Here is a 19,217-nt window from a genome sequence, read left to right as displayed (position 1 = left end):
TTTATATATATATACACTACCGCTCAAAAGTAAAAAAAATGTTTTACAAAAAGAAGCCTGTTATGCTCACCAAGGCTGCATTTATTTGATCAATAATACAATAAAATACAGTAATATTATTCAATTTACTTTTTAAAATAACTTTTCTATGTGATTATATTGTAATTTATTCAGTGTCACATGATCCTTCTGTACAGCTGCGCGGAAGGTCTTTACGTGTTACTGTCCTTTTCTCGAGGCAAAGTATTTTTTGATTAAATGCAATACATTTGAATATGTATTCTCTTGTTATTTCATCTGACTCCATAAATGAAAAGGTTTGAATGATATTTGTGCATCATTAAATGTGAGCGAATGTTTGACTATTCATTTTAACTCTTTAATGAAAATAATGCCAAAGTCGGTTAGAATAATTAAAATGTAACAATTTATTATGTCAGGTAAATGTATCATGCCAATTTCATAATCAATTCAAAGATAATCGATACAAAACATCAAATGCTCTGGAATAAAGAGAAGAGATGCAAACCCAACATTAAAATACATGATGCTGAATTCTTTGAGGTCCTTCAACATCATGGGCTCATCTGAGGTACAGAAGGCCCCGAACCCTCTGCTGCATTTCATTATATAGACAGACCTCTTTCACATGGAAACATGTACTAACAATGGAAATTTGCATTCAGGGGTACACCTTTTGGGGGTAGGAGACCATTTGCCAGGAGACCACCTTCCTTTGTGTGCCAGTTATCCCTAAACTCTTAAAAACCTTATTACCTTTTGTTTTACTTATTTGGAAAGGAGACATTTGTACCAGTCGCACTGAGACATTTCAAATGACACTAAATATGTATAATACTCGATGTTATGTCATACACATTCAACCATATATCCTTGGGTGAGTTTTTGGTGATCTTCGCGTGGGGGGGAAGGGTTGGTGGGAGTGGCGGGCGGGGGGGGGGGGGGGGGGGGGGGGGGGGGGGGGGGGGGGTGAGGGAAAGAGATGTAGATTAGAAGGACTCGGAGGTGAGACTTTCGTCTCGATAGTGCACAAGGGGGAGTTCAAATGTTAATTTCCAGAGAAGGTCCTTTGTCCTCTCAGGGTCTGGTCGCTCTTCAACCAGACTGTCCGGCATTTTCTAATTTCTCAAATTCTTACACTTCAGAAATCATTATAATATGCTGATTTGATGATTAAGAATCATCTTGGGGTTCGGGACCCCTGACACTCAAAACTCGTTGAGTTTCTGTAAATCTGTAGTGAAGAACCTTGGTGTCCAATTTGATAGATTTTAGAAATTTGACAAATAGATCAATTGAGTGGTAAAATCTTGTTTCTTCCATTTAAGATCAATAGCAAAGGTTAAACCGTTCTTGTCCTCCAGTGATTTTGAAAGGATTATTCATGCTTTTATTTCTGTACGACTAGATTATTGTAACTCGCTGTATGTGGGTGTCAGCCAAGCAGTTAAACCGTCTTCAGTTGGTTCTGCCAGACTTTTAACAGGGACTCGTAAAAAGCAGCATGTAACACCGATGTTAGCCTCACTTCATTGGTTGCCTGTGCAGTTCAGAATTGATTTAAAATGATTGATTTTTGTATATTAAGCATTGCATAATTTGGCCCCACCATACTTAGTGCATCTCCTTCATGTACATAAACCTTCTAGGTCTCTCAGATCAGCAAATCAGAGGACTCGATTGGAATTGAGTGGTGATCGGGCATGTGCTGTAGCATCTCCAGAGCACTGGAATAATCTACCTCTACATGTTAGACTGGCTCCTCCCTCTTTAGCTTATTTTAAACAAAACCTGAAATTACATTTGCTAGAATTAGCGTTTGGTTCAGTAGGTTAATTGACCGTTTTCAAAGACCCGCCCCTTTTAGTTACTGTTGCTATGTCTGACAAGCCACGCCTCTCTCACGCCACACCATGTTCTCACGCAGTGAAACACACATCGCGGAGGAGAGACACTGACATCACCCTGAGACAGGACAGACCAGGTTACTTTTGACATGAAACAAAGTCTCAACTCTCAAAATTGGTCATTTTTTAAAGAAATTTAACAATAAATACCGTTTTGTGGCTCTTTAATGTGTCGTGACAGATCGCTCAGTTAAAGCTGCTCGTGAACCGATCATCTCTTCATTCTAGTTAATTTATAGCATCAAATAAACATGAATGAACATCAGAAGGAATGTTGTTTTAACAGCCGAAAGACGTCACACACTGTTTTTCAAGTTCAAATCCTCCATCGTTAATCTACTTACTCTCCTAACTGCTTTGTCGGACAAAAATGGCGGATTCGGCGGATTATGATTGGTCAGATCGCCTGTCAATCAAACTCCCTGCGAAAGGTCAATTGGCAAGAGGCTCTTAACAGATGTTTGTTAGTCATTGTTTTGTCTGAAAGTACATTTTATTTATGTATTTTAATTGTGTGACTGTACAGCACATTGGTCAACATTACATTACGTTGTTTTAATTGTGCTTTGTAAATAAAATAAATGAAAAAATGAAATGAAGAAACATTTCTGATATTATCAAAACTGTGATACACTACCATTCAAAAGTTTGGGGTAAGATTTACAAACATAAAAGAGATAAGTGCTGTTATTTCAAGCTGTCTATTCATCAAAGAATCCTGAGGGGGAAAAAGTATCACGCTTTCAAAATATATAAAGCAGCAAAACACAGATAATCAATTTCAACACTGATCATGTGACACTGAAGACTGGAGTAATGATGCTGGAAATTCAGCTTTGATCACAGGAATAAATCAGTTTACAATATATTCACAGAGAAAACAGCTGTTTTAAATTGTAGAAATATTTCACAATATTTCTGATTTTGCTGTATTTCCAAAACAAATCAAATCTCAATTATTCTAAACGTTTGACCGTTTGTGTATGTACCATGGTAATATGTGTTTTAATAATGTTTTTAATTATGCATTAGCGATAATAGAGACATTTTTCCCTCATCAGTCCATGAACAGGAGCACCAGGTGGCTTTAATGGTATCTCAGGTCGTCTGCATGTGTGTGTGTGTGTGTGTGTGTCTCGCAAACATCCCTTTCAAATTCTCCTTCTCCTGAATAAACAAAACAAAGCAATTAATTCGCTCTTTATTCTGAAATGCTGTACAGAATAAATAAAAAATAATAAGAGCGTGTCTTCTTCTCTGTCTCAGGGAGCATCAGCTTTGTTCGACATGATCGAGTACTATGAATCCGCCACTCATCTCAACATCTCCAGCAACAAGCACATCGGCACCCGCGGGTGGCAGGCCGCCGCACACATGATGAGGAAGGTGAGACCGGGACTGACACTCATCTCACACTTGTTAGGAACAGCTGATGTCAAGTCAAGTCAGCTTCATTTATACAGCGCTTTTAACAAATATAGATTGTTTCAAAGCAGCTTTACAGTGATAATAGGAAATTAAAGTAACAGAGATTGTTTTGGCTTTACAGCATCTCTAGAATAAAGTTATTGTCCAGATAAAGTTAGTTTTGATTGATTCACTTTTGTTGCAAAGATCATTAGTTATTAACTTAGGGGCCGCTAACACGACACTGCTCTTACACTTTAAAATGAAAATTAGCCCATGATTTACTCAAGCCATCCTAGGTGTATTTGACTTTCTTCTTTCAGACGAATACAATCAGACTTAAGTTAAAAAATATCCTGGCTCTTCCAAGTTTTATAATGGCAGTGGATCGCAGCCAACCGATTGAAGCTCAAAAACGTGCATCTATCCATGGTAAACGAGCTCCACACGGCTCCTGTGGGAAGATAAAGGCCTTCTGAAGCAAAGTATTGTGAATATAAATTGCCTAGGCCTACATACAAACGTAGGCTACGTTCTTTCTTTTAAATAAAAACCCGTGGCGTCATCTATGTTTATGTTTGCACCATTGGTTTACGCATGTCACATTATGGCCTGTACGTTCGCTTCGTTTCATTGGCTGTCAGTGGTTCGCGCTTGGTAATGATGACTGCGGCTGCAGTAAATAAAATGTTCGCGGTCACCATTTGAAGTCACACGGGTTCGGATGTAAACATCCCAAAATGTAACACATTAACATGTTTTCTCATAGGTATTACATTGCATGTTAATGCAATTAACTGTTATTTTGTGAATTCTAAAGTCATTTTAATTGATTTGTTTCCCTCTGAAAATCCACTTTCATTGAAATCTAGTGGCTTCTTTTTTACTTGATTCTGCCTAATTTCTGCCTACCATCTGTGTGTCTCCTGCAGACGAGCTCTCTGCAGTACCTGGACGCCCGTAACACTCCTCTGTTGGACCATTCGGCCCCGTTCGTGGCCCGAGCGCTGCGGATCAGTGGCAGCCTGGCGGTCCTGCACCTGGAGAACGCCGGCATCTCAGGACGACCGCTGATGCTGCTGGGTAATGCATGCAAAAAACTATTATCAGGAACACTGTGGACACAACTTAGGTTTATGTGATTATCCATATTGTTTGTTAAAATGTGAGTTTTAAATATGATCATCAGGCTTTTGAGGTACGTTTATTTGTGTTCATTTCTCAATCGTAATTGTATTGTGTTGCATTAATTGCTTTGATCATAAAACTAAGCATTTAAATCTCAGCTTACTAAGACATCATTGGCAGATAGAGTGACGATATGCATGTTCTGTAAGTAATCTGCTATGCTGTCATAAAGATCTCATTGGTTTGCATTACATCAGAATGTCATCTTCCTTTTTGGCCATATACATATCTCAGTTTGTTCCTCTAAATAAAAATGGTTAATGAAAAAGCCTGATGTATCTTATCTGATACTCACATTTTGTCATTATTTTTCAAAAAAAAAAAGTATGGATAATCAAGTAAACCTGTTGTTTTAGTCGAGAAAATTTTCATCTTGAAATATTAATAACGATATATACAAATTATGACTTTCTAAAAGAGTGTGAACTATCAGTCAGATGACAGAAGGCATGTAGTAGATGGTGTACAAGTTTTGGCCACTGATAATTTAGAGGCCTTAGAGTGCCTTTTTATTTTCCACATTAGTTTTTCTTGTTTGTTTTAATGTTGACATCCTCCTCAAGCCTGCGTGAGCACAGCGCTGCAAACACTGGCTGATCACATTACAGACGTCCAGCAAAATCACCCGGACTCTGTTGTTATTATTCTCTGGGACTTTAACAGAGCAAACCTCGTGAACTACCTAAATCCAGGCAGCCCAGTACATGCCCAACCAGAGGCAGACTCATACTGGACCGGACACGTATCACTGTTCCCAGAGCAGTTTCGGGACTCTCTGACTATAGTTCGGTCCATTGGAGCCTAAGGTAGGGATGCACCGAATCCAGAATTCTGCTTCGGCCGAATATTTGGCTTTTTGACTGGGCCTTGGCTTGCACTACGCGCGCTACGCTGGTCGACGTCACGCCGCCGTTACGGGAGGGTGTTTACGAAGGTGGACCGTTCGAGTGCAGTCGGCTGTGAGAAAGTGAAAATGGAACTCGTGAGCGGGAAAAGTTTTTTTTGGCAGCACTTTCAGTCAAAATAAGGCGATTCAAGTCGAGCTACATGTTCAATTTGCAATGCCGATTTGTCTCGTGGTGGCAAGGACCCTAAACAATACACAACATCGCCGCTGTTAAAACATTTGCGTATGAAACATCCGAAAGAATAAGAGTTGTGCATGAAGGAATCGACAGACCGCAGCCGAAATGCAGCAACTTCAGGAATGGCAAAGGAAGGACAGTCACGGCTAGAAACTTGTTAACCAGACGACCATTTGCAGGTTTGCTAGCTCTACACCGAACAAACAGCGGGCCTTATACATCTAAAATGCTAATATTTTGGATATTGATTGGATCTTGAGATAGGGTAAATATAGGCCTATGGTAATTGTCAAAATAGTTTTTCCCACTTGTCATCCTGGCGTAATGTTGCCAATTCTTTATTTTTTTACAGTTAAAAAATGCTGTGGACGTTGTTTACTTCAGTAATGTGTTTACTGTGTTAATTGACTGAGGATAGGAGTAGGATTCGGTTTTGGATTCGGCAGAATCTTAACCAGTGGATTCGGTATTCGGCCAAAAATCTGGATTGGGTGCATCCCTAGCCTACAGTAAGGACTGTACAGAGATGGACCAGCGAAGCAGAGCGTGATCTACAAGTGTTTCTGAAGCTGGAGCCACTGATCTAGATGAACTCACTACATCAGTTTATGTGAGAACATGTGCGTTCCTACCAGAACTTACTTAACATAGTGATAATAATGATCAACCAATGGTTTACTGCAAAACTCAGACAGCTTTGCCAAGCCAAAGAAAATGGCTACAGAAGAGGGGAAAATTCTTGTACAAACAGGCCAAAGACACAGATGAAAGAGAAGCTAAAAGAAGTTACTCTTAAAACAGTTTTCATCCAACAATCCTGCATCAGTGTGGATCATCACCAATTACAAGACATCGCCGCCTCAATCTGCTGGGAATCAACAACTGGCTGAGGATCTGAACGAGTTCTGTTGTCGTTTTGACTGTACATGCGTTAATATCTGTAAATATGCCTATTCTAGGTTTTTATACTTTTCATATTTGTATTCATATTGTTGTTGTATGTATATGGAAGTGAGAACAATTCCTTGTGTGTGCATTGTAAGCACACTTGGCAATTAAGCTCTTTCTGATTCTGATTCTAATTTATAGGGTTAACCATTTTCCACAAATGAATGAAGCAACTAAAAGGCAACTTGTTTCGTGTGTGTGTGTGTGTGTGTGTGTGTGTGTGTGTGTGTGTGTGTGTGTGTGTGTGTGTGTGTGTGTGTGTGTGTGTGTGTGTGTGTGTGTGTGCAGCCACGGCACTGAAGATGAACATGAACCTCAGAGAGCTGTATTTGGCTGACAATAAGTTGAACGGTCTGCAGGATTCGGCTCAGTTGGGGAACCTGCTGAAGTTCAACTACAACATCCAGATTCTGGACCTGAGAAACAATCACATACTCGACTCAGGTCTGACCTCGTGTCTCCTCTCGCTCTCCTCCTTCAGGAATCTTTGTACTTGTCATTCAGCCAATAGTAGCACGCTTTAGCTCTTTGTGTTCTCTCTGTGTATTTCCTCAGGGTTGGCGTATATATGTGAGGGTCTCAAGGAGCAGAGGAAGGGTTTGGTCACTCTGGTGCTCTGGAACAACCAGCTCACACACAATGGCATGGGCTACCTGACCGCCGCTCTGGTAAACATCCACACTATTATGTCTCAGAAGTTTCCATGAACAGTTTCACAGGGCTTATTCACACCAAGAGCAACACGACAAAGCAAAACGGGATTTCGTCACAAAATTCACTCGTCATTTATTGTCTTCTGAGAAAACATTGTGAACCTGAAAGAAAAAGAGGTTACACTTTTGTTTTGAGGTGTCCTTTTTTGTGTAATTATGCAATGAACTACTGCGCAATCTTAATTAACAACCATGTACTTACTAAAGGGTTTGGTTTAGGGTTAGTTAATTTGTAATTATGCATGATTTAAAATGTTGTACTTACCATAGTAATAACAGTACATTATGCATAATTACTTGCAAATAGCCCTCAACCAAACCCTAACCCTATAGTAAGTGCATGTAGTTGCTCAATATTACTTAGTACTTAAATACATAATTACACTGTAACAATGACACCTTAAAATAAAGTAAGTTTTACTAAACTAAGTACATGTAACAAAGACACTAAAATTAAGTATTACTGAAATATAATTGTGTAGTACATATAATAATAATAATACTAATACTACTAAATATAAGTGCTTGGAAAAAAGCAGATTATTTAGTAATAGGAAAATACTAGTAATATTGCATTAACGATAAATCAATTAATTGACTATGAAAATCTCTAGTTAGTAATTCAACTATTTTATTTATTTAATAATCGACTAATCTAAACGTTATTAGATTTGTAATAATCGACTAATCTATGCGTTATTAGATTAATCAGGGTGATTTATTTTTTGACTGACTATTCAACAACAAAAACCCTGACCATTTTTTATGATAATATCGACTAATGGTTTCAGGTCTAATATTTTTGCGGTCGTAAAAAACTTTTTTTGCTAGTTAGATATACTTACAGTGTAATCACAGATGTTTTGGGTGAACAAACTACAAAGATCAACCAACAGGACCGTTCTCAGTTTTCTTTTGTTCCTTATTAAACATCATTTTGACGACTTACATTCTTTGAATTCTTTTCAATGTGGAAAATTCACACTTTAGTCGGTCTTTAAACTGTCAAATATGTACTTCGATTTTATTTTATTTTTCAAGATTCTTTGAGAAAGTTAAAAGAACCGGAATTGTTTGAAATAAGAATTGTAATCTTTTATAACATTTACAGTCACATTTGATCCATTTAAAGTGTCCTTGCTGAATAAAAGTATAAATTTATTTGAAAAACACACAAAATATAATCAAATAGAAAACAGTGTTTTTAAATATATTTTTTATATTACTGTTTTTACTCTTTAGATCAAATAAATTCAGCCTCGGTGAGCATATAAGACCTCTTTCAAAAACATTTAAAAAATCGGCTGGTATTGCATATACGACACAACAAAAGCCCCTTATGCCTTCTTGTGAAACGACTGACAACACAGCATGTCCACCGCGATCAGATGACGGTGAGATGAGGTCTGTCCTCATTCAGTCAGATGGTCATTATGGAGATTGAGTGGAAGCTGAGGCTGTTTGGCAGATGCTGACCGTGCAGCGCTCGTGTTTACGTGTGTCCTGGCATCTTTTTGTTAATTAAGGACTAAAGGCACACACACATTCTCACAGCCTTGTGTGTAATGCACTGCAGTATGTGCATGCCTTCTGAACAGGCTGTGTGGTTTATAAACAGTGTCTGAGCGTACGTCCACACGCTTTACTGCAAGAATACAGTAGTTCCTGTTAGATTCCTGTGGAAGTGTGTTTCCGCCATGGAATAAAACTTTTTCTCACAATTCAGAATTTTTTCTAGCAGATGTGAGTTTATATCTCACAATTTTTAACATTTTTGGAATTCTGAGTTTATATCTCAAAATTGTTTACTTTTTTGGAATTCTGAGTTTATATATTACTTTTTTTTTTTTTTTTTTTTTTTTTTTTTTAATTCTGAGTTTAAATCTCGCGATTTTAACTTTTTTCTCATAATTCTCAGTTTACATCTCGCATTTTTTTTTTTTTTTTTTTTTTTTTTTTTTGAGTTTACATCTTGCAATTTGTAACTTTTTCTATGAATTCTGTTTACATCTCGCAATTCTGAACTTTTCCTCTGATTTCGGAGTTTATATCCACCACATAACCATTTACCATTAGTTCAGTTGAACAACGGACACTACAATTATGAACTGAAAGCGTCTGCTCTGCTCCAAATAGCACGAGCGACTGGAGTCAGATTTCACTTATCACATGACAAGAGTAAGGAGAGATGACTGACAAGACGATGGAGGATTTAAAAAGCGAGTGTGCATTTAAAATCGATTTCAATACCCCACATTTTGTTTGCAGATGATTCTCTGATTGCTCCCTGATTCTCACAAATTATACACATTATCCCTCTCCCACCCCGGTGTTGTCGTAAGCTTATTTATCGGTGTAAAGATGTCCTCACCGGTACATACCTAGTTCACACTGAATATTCCTTCAATTGTTTTTCTTTTTCTTTTTCTATTTCCACTTTTTTACTTTTCCTGATCCATCTCTCTCGCTCTCTGCTGCTGTAGCCGTACACTCAAAGCTTGGAAACACTGAACCTGGGCCATAACGCAGTAGGGAACGAAGGAGTGCACAAACTGAAAGACGGACTCGTAGCGAACCGCTCCATCCTCAGGCTGGGTCTGGCCTCCACCAAACTCTCCTGTGAAGGTAAGATCTGGAGTGCAAACGTGAACTTACATAAGACCACAATGAATTTGCTTCATCTAAGATGGATGACTTTGAATTCTGGAGTAGGGCTGCACGATATATCGTTTTAGCATCGATATCGCGATGTGCGCATCGGGTAATAGTCACATGTATGCGATGTCAAGTATAGGGATCGTAGTTGATCCGTATAAACCAGATGTTCCCCGGTTCAGAATGCATGTGATTCGTGGATTATTTGGAAAGTTTAACCATCATAGAGTGAAAGTTTATCATTTGCATGTGTTTTTAAGTCGAGTTTTCTGTGTGCGCACACAGAGCCGAGCGCACAGCACGTGAACGCCGGATTCAGTTCTCTCTCTCTCTCTTTAGAGCTTAAACGGACACGTGCACGCAAAATGAAGTCTAAATCCCCGTCTCGGTGAGAATCCTTGTAAACACAGTCGGTTATGTGTCGTAAACAGAGAAAGAAAACTGATGCGTGTCATTTTAGGTCTTCATTTATATAGTCAAGACTGTATTGTATTTATCTATGCTTGTCATTTATTTTTTATATAATTTTCTATGCAGATTCAATCCTCTACAAAATCACCCCAATTATTCTAGAATGATTAATTATTTTCAAATAGAGCTATTCAAATCATCTGGTGAATTTGTTTTTGTATCGCAATATAACATTTGTTAACCTAGATGGAGGACTGATTATGTGGTTGCTGGACTCTGAGTAACGGAGTACAGCGAGTGAGTGTGGGTGGATCACTGTCGGATAAATACATTAGTCATGCTGGATTCCCACAAGGCTGTGTCCTCTCACTCCTATTGTTTATATTGTATACAAACAACTCTATAAGTGCCCATTCAGGGAGATATCTAATCAAATTTGCAGATGATACTGCATTAGTCAGTCTCCTTCAGGGGGACGAGGACAGTCATGGACCTGCTTTAAATCAATTTATTTCTTGGTGTGAAATGTCAAACCTTTAAGTTAAATATTTCAAAAACAAAGGAGATGTGTATTGAGTTTAGGAAGGAGTCTTCAGTGAGTGTGACCTCTGTTAAAGGGGAGCCGACTCAGTGTGTTAATGAGTATAAATACCTCAGGGTTGTCTTTGGACTGAAGCTGTGTACAAAAAAGGACTGCAAAGACTATACTTCCTTAGGAAGATGCTGTCATTTAATGTAAGCGTCTCAATCCCTGTGTTTTATAATTATTTTATTTTATTTTGTATCACCTGTTGGTTTGGAAATGTCACAGTGGAACAAAAGCGTTCGCTTAGGAAAGTTTTGCAAGTAAACTACTTGGAGTTTAAACCTCTTGAACAAATTTACCAAACCAGCTGCTTTAGTAAAGCTACAAAAATCATATCAGACAATAGGCATCCTCTGTTTGATCAATTTGAGAGATTACCCTCGGGTCGGAGATTTAGATGCCAGACATTTTTTTTAAATAGGGGGAAAAAATCCTTCCTGCCGCAGACAGTAAAATTGTTAAATGAAAGGTAGTGTTGGTGTTTACTGAGCGGGTCTCAGTGATGATTATTTTTTTATATATTTTTTTATTATCATTATTGGATGTTTTCATGTTTTTATATTTATGTATGTACAGTACTGTGCAAAAGTCTTTTTGTCATTAATTGTAATAATCCAGTGAGATTTGTGTATGCACAAAGAGTCTGACAACAGCCGGTATGATCTGATCTCACCATCATCGAGTCCGTCTGTGATTACATGAAGAAACATGCCTGTATTAACATGCCTAAGACTTTTGCACAGTACTGTACATACATAAATATAAAAGCACGAAAACACCCAATAATGATTTTTGCACAGTACTGTATATTGTTGGTTCTTTGTATGTACGCATGTTTAAACACACGCAAGCAACAAAATTTCCCCATGGGGATAATAAAATAATCAATCAATCAATCGAAAAACAAAATATCGCAATGTACGTTTTTTTTCCAGTATCGTGCAGCCCTATAGAGGCCAGCTTGTGTTGAGTATGAGTGAGAACGAAGATGATGGTGTGCTTGTTCTTGTGATAGGAGCTGTCGCTATAGCGGAGTTCATCGCAGAGAGTCCGAGGCTCCTCCGGTTAGACATGCGGGAGAACGAAATCAAGACCGGCGGCCTCATGGCTCTCTCCCTCGCCTTCAAGGTCAACACATCTCTGCTCCGACTCGACCTGGACCGAGAGCCCAAGAAAGAGACGGTGAGTGTTTGTTCAAGGGGAGGGGAAAAGATTTAGCTTGATATAAAGTAGGACTGAGTATATTTACAACTTTACAACACTAATATGCTAATATGTCGCAATAGTAGTTTCAATGTGGTGTTGTTTTTTTGGGGTATTACGTTTCCAGTTTAATTACACTAGTTTCATGATCCTTCTTTATCTCACAACATGTAATGTGCATGAGAGCGTTAAGACACATACGACATTAGATATGGTTAGTTTTATTAATTTCCATGAGTTTAAATGAAAATCAGAAATATTAAAGTCTTCATGTTGGATTCGTTTTTAAGATCAGGGTAAATATGGCTGTTTATATATATATTATATTGGAGCCACTTATGTTATTTTTCCACTAACTACAGTTCATTATTTACCACAGTGTTCAGCAGATGTAACTATGGCATTGATCTCTTGTTATTGCATAACTGCACTACAGCTTTTCTCTCTCTGTTGGTACAGGTGAAGAGTTTCATTGAGACACAGCGCGGCCTGCTGGCCGACATTCAGAACGGCTGCAAGAGGAACTTCATCTTGGCCAAAGAGAAGGAAGAAACAGAACAGAAGATGAGACAGTCCGCCTCAATGCCAGAAATCGCCACAGAGGAACAAGCTCAGGAGGATGAGGAAGAGGAAGATGCATCTGCTGAGAAGAGCGAGGAAGAAAACGCTGCTGTTCAGAAAGACTCAACCGAGGATGGCAATGAAGAGGACGTATCCGAGAGCCAAGAAGTCAAAGATCAAGAGACAACAGTGCAAGACGACTCCGACTCGGACACTGAGGATGAGGAGGAGATAGTAACGGCGTCGAGTGCATCTACACAGAGCACATCTCCAATACCGATTCCTGCAATAAACACCTGTAAGGTCGTGCCCTTGGCGCCGCCTCTACCAGGATCTCCAGCCCTCATTTCTGGAATCAAAGTGACCGAGGCCAATGTTTCCTCTGGAGCCCCATCATCTCCTGGCCGCCTTTTCTCTGTGTCTAGTCCTGGCAGAGGACACAAAATCTTTATGGTAACGCGTGTCGAAAGCCCTCCTGAGCAGCAACAAGCGACTGCATTGCCAAAATGTGTCCACGAGAGGGTGGTAGAGAGCCAAACATCTGAAACACCCACACAAATCCATATAAAAGCACCTTTAGATGCACCTTCACAAGCGCCTGAGCAGAAATCAACACAACTAGCAGAGTCTGAGCTCAGTACGTTAGCATCGCACGCAGAAACGACACCAGCGCCCGCCGAAGTAATAAACACGTCAACGTCCTCGCTTGCAGATGAGCAAGAGAACGCAACTCATTCTGATGAAGTTCAGGAAGCTTCACAGGAACTTGCTACGCCATTTGAAAGACAAGTTAGACTCGATCAGACTCACATAGAGCAGGAGGTACCAGTAAATGCTAAGACAAAAACATCACAAGAGACCAGTGAGGAGGACCAGATGTTCTCCTCTCACACTGAACAGATGCAGGAATCAAGTCCCACCCAAAGAGAGCCATCAGAGTCAGGACCGTCTCCAGACGGGACGCGAAACCCTGGAGAACTGCGAGAGCTGGAGGTCACAGGAGGTCATGAACTCCTGGAAACGGAGGGCAGTAGTGCACAAGAGGGATCTCCTGAAGAAGATGAAGAAGAAGAAGGTTGTCAGGTTATGAGCACGGGAATAGTGTTGCCCAATGGGCTGAAGCCGGAGTTTGCCTTTCACCTGCTCGAGGCAGAGGGACTCAAACCAGCCAGCTGCATTATGGAGCATGGTGAGTTACCAGTGGATTACCTCGTGTTATTCCACGTCATCAACCGTCTCCATTGACTTTGTGTTGTGTGAAGCTGCACCTCCTTGTCATTTCTGACTTATAACAAAAATCAAAACAATGTCTAAAAGCTGCTATGTGACGAGGTGTACAGCAAACAAGCTAACAAAAAGCAGAAATAAGTATTTATTAGCTGTTGAACTAACTGACGCCCACTGGAGGGGAACACAAGCGGCGACACGATAGCTTAGCTTACAGAAATATAGTATATTAAACTGACATTTGGATATTTTACTTAACAGTGACAAAATGTTTACTGCACACATAGTGTATTTTTAGTGCAAACTGAGTGTCAGGATCCCAAAATGTACCAGCCTGTACCCACTTTTGTCTCCTTAAACGCTCGTTTTTTGGGGTTGACAGCTTATAAAAACGTATTTCTGGGTTTTTTAGCTTGTTTGCTTTACACCTCGTCACATAGCAGCTATTAGACATTGTTTTGATTTTTGTTATAAGTCAGAAATGACAAGCAGGTGCAGCTTCACGCAATGCAAAGTCAATGGAGACTTGGATTGTCTCTATAAAACACAATATTGTAGTATATTTATTTTGATTAAATTACATTTCCGTGGTTCCTAAGACCTGTTCACATCAATCTCACTGTGAATACGTCACCTTTATTTATATAGCGCTTTATACAATCATAGATTGTTTCAAAGCAGCTTTACAGAGATAAACAGGAACATAAGTATTCAGTGATGCAAACAGAATTCAGTTCTCTAGAAATACACTAGTAAACAGTCATTATTCAGTTGTTCAGTGTTGATTAGATGACATTATAAAATAGGGATGGAGGGGAAAAAATCGCTACATTAGAGTATTGTGATGTTTTGCGTGGGGATATTGTTTCGATACACGAACACCAAGTATCGATCTTTTCAGTCTGATTAAACTCAATATAATATATATTTTTTATATATTTATTAATTAATATTTACTCCCTGCCAGATTATGACTTCTTATAATTATGACTTAAATGTTTAAAATCACAATATCATATCGTGGGGATTCTCACCCCTATTATACAATATTACCAGACAATTATATGCACAAAAAACATGAATTTTTGTCTGCATAATTATTTTTTATTATATAGTATATATTAAAGAAAATCTGTTGCGAAATGCAAATATGTAAATTTACACTTGCTTTTGATTTTGAGACTGGCATCACTAAAAGTAATAACATGCAGATAATTTAGTGAGTCATGTTTTTCCAGTATTGTTGTTCAGTGGAAGATGGGACGTAAAATACTTCTAACAGTAATTTTAATCTTGTGAATCGGACTACACTGGTCATGCTGTATATTTACTGCATGCAACTTATTAAAAACAGTGTTTTCTTGCTATCAAGGCCTGTTCAGACCAAGGCGACTGTATGGTGCAATAAATAAATGGATATGAATAATCTGCTGTTAAAGCGCCTGTTCAGGCCTGTTGGTTTTTACGGAGAGGTCTCCTAATCTCACTGTGTTTCTGTTGTTCTTTAAGCACCGCCTATTTTAAGCGAGTGCATTTGCATTTTCATTCAGCCCATTGTTTTTAATGGTCCTTTATAAATAAACTTGTCATCTTACAATTTTTACGCATTGCATTGGTCCAAATTAGGCATGTGATGTATACAAATTTCATATCACGACAATTGCTGAAGCTTTTATCACTGTGTTGAATTAAGTTACAAAACCTAAATGTTGTTCTGCTTGTAGGTTTAACTTTAACTTTTTGTTCTTATAACAAACTCTGAACATTTTAAATCAATAAAACAATACACAAAAAATTCAAAACAAAACATTTTCAGACGATATCTGGGGTGTGTTTTAGTTCAGATTAAAATGTAAAAACGTTTTAAAAGTATAAACAGGTTTGAATATAAATAGCCCATTAAGTATTTGTGAATTCAAAAATCTTCAGAAACAGGAAGTAGCGCGGCTTCTTTGTTACCGGGGTTACCGGGTCCTTTGCCGCATTTGTTTTTCATCTTTTTGCATGCAACTCATAAGCTCACAACTGTGGTGAAATAGTGATGCTTCTGCACCATTTAGTCATATTGGACTGAGCTGTGAACAGGACTTAGACAGGAGTGTAGTGTTAGCACAAAGACAATATATCCTCTCCATAGTGATTTTGAACATGCCGGGAATGATACGCAAGCAATAAAGTACTCGAGGCTAGCGCTGTATCGTGGATAAGTCACGGCTGAAGGGCGTTGTTAGACCCGACCCGACCCGAAGCGGAGAAACCCCTTCAGTCGTGACTTATTCACCATACAGCTCTAGCCTCGAGTACCTTATTGCTTTTATAAAAGAGTTACCACACAATACAAATATTAAAGCCAAAAAAATATGTATCAATGCAACTTTCATGAAGTAAAATCACTAAAAGTCTTCCTTCCGCTAGAAAAAATAGTCCCTGACCGTGAACAGCAACAGAAGTTACATTATTTCACCAGTAGATGGCGGCAAAGACTGGCTTTATGAGAGACTTTTATATTGAAAAGACTGAAACTTGTGAACTAGAGATGCGCGGTTTGCGGTTACAGCCGCGGACTCGGGCGGATGACGTGATGAAAAATTATATTTTAATTAAATTCGGGCGGGGGGCGGGCGGTTGAACCAATCCAATGAAAAATATATGTATACACCAATCAGCGGATGGCGGGCGAGTGCGGTTTTGAAAATTGGTCAAAAACGTTGGTGCGGATGGATGGCGGACGGATGATGAGTTTTGTGATGCGGTTGCGGATGAAATAATAGCCCATCCGCGCATCTCTATTGTGAACACAGAAAACTAACTGTTTTATAATATGTGTGTGTGTGTGTGTGTGTGTGTGTGTGTGTGTGTGTGTGTTAGTGAGCGTGACTGCAGAGCTGAGCTGCGGGCAGGATTTAGAGGAGCTTCTCCTTGATGCCAGTCTGGACACCAGCAGAGATGCACCATAATGCTGTAACCTAGGTAATGCAAGGAAATTCCCATGTTTATGAAGGAATTCATGGAATAATAACTTCTGAATGTGCTTTAAGAGGAGGTCTGGTTAAGCTAACCTGCATTTGTCTCTTCCCAGGGTCCACACGTGTAGTGAGAATCAGAAGAGGCTCATATTCCTCTGGACTCTTTCCGTCTTTCTCGTGTCTTTTCCATAAATTTTCAAAACAACACAGGGAACTCGTCTTCCCTCGAATGACCGACCTTTTGTGAAAATTGGCATTATATTCAAATTACGAAAACCTCATCTGTGATTGGTGAGTTGCCGTAAAGTTGTTCAGTATGTTCGTCCAGCGATGGTGTTCAGTTACCAAAGACACACATGCAGAGAAACGCTTTCCGCTAACCGGCGACCTCCTTCTGTTCAACCACTTCATGCTGTTGATCGTGGCGCGCCGCTGCTCACCGTCGCCTCCTCGTGGACTGGAGGTTGTAATGCATTAGAAAGACTGACCAGCTGGAACACTTTTGAGCAAAAGACTTTTCATTGGTTTTGGCTTTCAGATCTTGTCCGGCTGGTGGAAGTTGTTTAAGCGAGTGCTTCGTTGCACTCGAGTGTATGTGTGCGTTTGTCATTATTATTGTCTCCTTAACACACACACACAAACAAAAAAAGACTCGTACCAAAGCGACACACACATCTGCTTTCCGTTCGTTCCTGCTGCTGCTCAGGAATCAGTCACACAACATCCACTTCTGATCTCACCACCAACCAGCACCTCTGAAGCCTCGAGAGCGTCTGAAACCTGAGGAACGAGCGGCTTCTGCCTCGGCTGGGTAATTATTGATCTTTAGCGAATCATCTGAGTGATCCAGACGATTCAAGGAAGAAACAGGCGAATTAATTGTACAATTTTCACTCTCTCTTCCCTTTCTCTCTCTCTCTCTCACACACACACACACACACACACACACACACACACAAATACACATAAACTCATTCTGTCTTCCATTGGTAACCCTGTGTGTCACCATACGTACTCATCCGAAGACAGGACTTGCCTTTAAACTTTTTCTCAGCTCTTTATTCTGCTTGGCTGAATCAGTTTGTATTTATTTTAAACAACCCGAGTCTGTTGTGTGATTTATTTTTTTCTCTTTTTTTTTTTCTCTCTCTCCCTGTTCCTCTTTGTTCTTCTTTTCTTTTTCTTTTTTAATCTGTTATTGTGGGATTTCCCCCCTTTTGGTGTATATTTTCAGATTCTATAAAGAGCAAATATTAAGTTTAAAGTTTTTCCTATTTTGATTGGTTGGGGTTTGGGAAGGGGGCGGGGCTCTGTTGATTTATATAAATGGGGGTGGAGCTCTGCGAGAGTATATTATGTAAATCAAGAGTGTGTTTTGGGTATGAAAGCCGCCATTTACAAAGAGGCAGTAGGAGTGCCGGACCACAAGACTTCATGAAGAAAACACTAAACTTGTGTGACGCTACTGCCGCTGGAGACACTAGAGACTAAACTTTACCTCAGAAGATGTCACCAACGTAGGACAAACGAGAAGCTTGTGACATCGAAAGCGAGGCCTGACCCGATAAATGTAGTACTCGCCACCATTCCAGGCTCTGTGGTTGGTGCTTCTCGGTTTCTCTCTTTCTCTTTCTCGTCTGGTTGATGTGGACTCTGACTGTGAAAGCAGAGCTCAATCTGCCAGGCTTCAGAGAAGCTTTGCCTCTACATCCAGATTGTCTTTGACCTTGAGATCTACACTTCTGTGCCCCCAACCCAATGTTTGTAATGCTTTATTTTTAGTAATTTTTAAAATTACCTGTTAAATTAATCAAACTGTACTGGTAAACACAAAGAGATGTGTATGGCTTTTCCCTCTCAAATAAATGCATGTAATGACAAAAGTAGCATGTGTGGCGAATGTTTTCATAAAGTAACGTCACTAATTGCATTTTTGTTTTGTTTTTTTGTTATACTTGACATTTGCTTTCAGGGGGAGTTATTATTTTAAAAGTGACCTCATCCGCCTTATATTTACACCACTTTTTGGTGGAATCATGATTGTGCAAGAATTCCGGTATCATCCGCTTTTTGTTATGTCAGCTGTAGAAAACATGCGGCTTGATATTGCTAACTGGTTTGCTATCATGTTATTTTATAATCATAAACACACTGGTTTGTAGTGGAAGTAGTTTTACTGGTTACTGCTCTTATAGGTATTTACCTGTAGTGGCCTGTTAGGAAATTTACAGTTAAAGGGGTCATCGGATGCAAAATTCACTTTTATATGGTGTTTGCATATAAATGTGTGCGGACACAACCATCACACAAGTAAAAAAATCCAATCACTCCTTTTTTTC

The 19,217-nt window shown here is 39.3% G+C and overlaps 1 protein-coding gene across 2 annotated transcripts in view; it reads left to right on the top strand.

Annotated features, from left to right (window-relative positions):
* The window catches only part of ppp1r37 (protein phosphatase 1, regulatory subunit 37), a 57,201-nt gene extending 38,437 nt beyond the window's left edge, over nucleotides 1–18,764 (top strand). For both annotated transcript variants that reach the window (XM_082182160.1, XM_082182161.1), the window contains 9 exons: nucleotides 3,195–3,314; nucleotides 4,268–4,418; nucleotides 6,845–7,000; nucleotides 7,112–7,224; nucleotides 9,753–9,894; nucleotides 11,937–12,103; nucleotides 12,584–13,874; nucleotides 16,781–16,882; nucleotides 16,992–18,764. In XM_082182160.1, coding sequence (XP_082038286.1) covers nucleotides 3,195–3,314; nucleotides 4,268–4,418; nucleotides 6,845–7,000; nucleotides 7,112–7,224; nucleotides 9,753–9,894; nucleotides 11,937–12,103; nucleotides 12,584–13,874; nucleotides 16,781–16,869 — 2,229 coding nt within the window. In that variant the 3' untranslated portion in view covers nucleotides 16,870–16,882; nucleotides 16,992–18,764. The remainder of the gene's footprint in view (nucleotides 1–3,194; nucleotides 3,315–4,267; nucleotides 4,419–6,844; nucleotides 7,001–7,111; nucleotides 7,225–9,752; nucleotides 9,895–11,936; nucleotides 12,104–12,583; nucleotides 13,875–16,780; nucleotides 16,883–16,991) is intronic.
* The last annotated feature ends 453 nt before the right edge of the window (nucleotides 18,765–19,217 follow it).

Source organism: Leuciscus leuciscus (genome assembly GCF_965113295.1).
Source record: "Leuciscus leuciscus genome assembly, chromosome: 10".
Taxonomy (NCBI): domain Eukaryota; kingdom Metazoa; phylum Chordata; class Actinopteri; order Cypriniformes; family Leuciscidae; genus Leuciscus; species Leuciscus leuciscus.
Note: the sequence above shows the minus strand (reverse complement) of the source record. Positions and strands in the feature narration are given on the sequence as shown.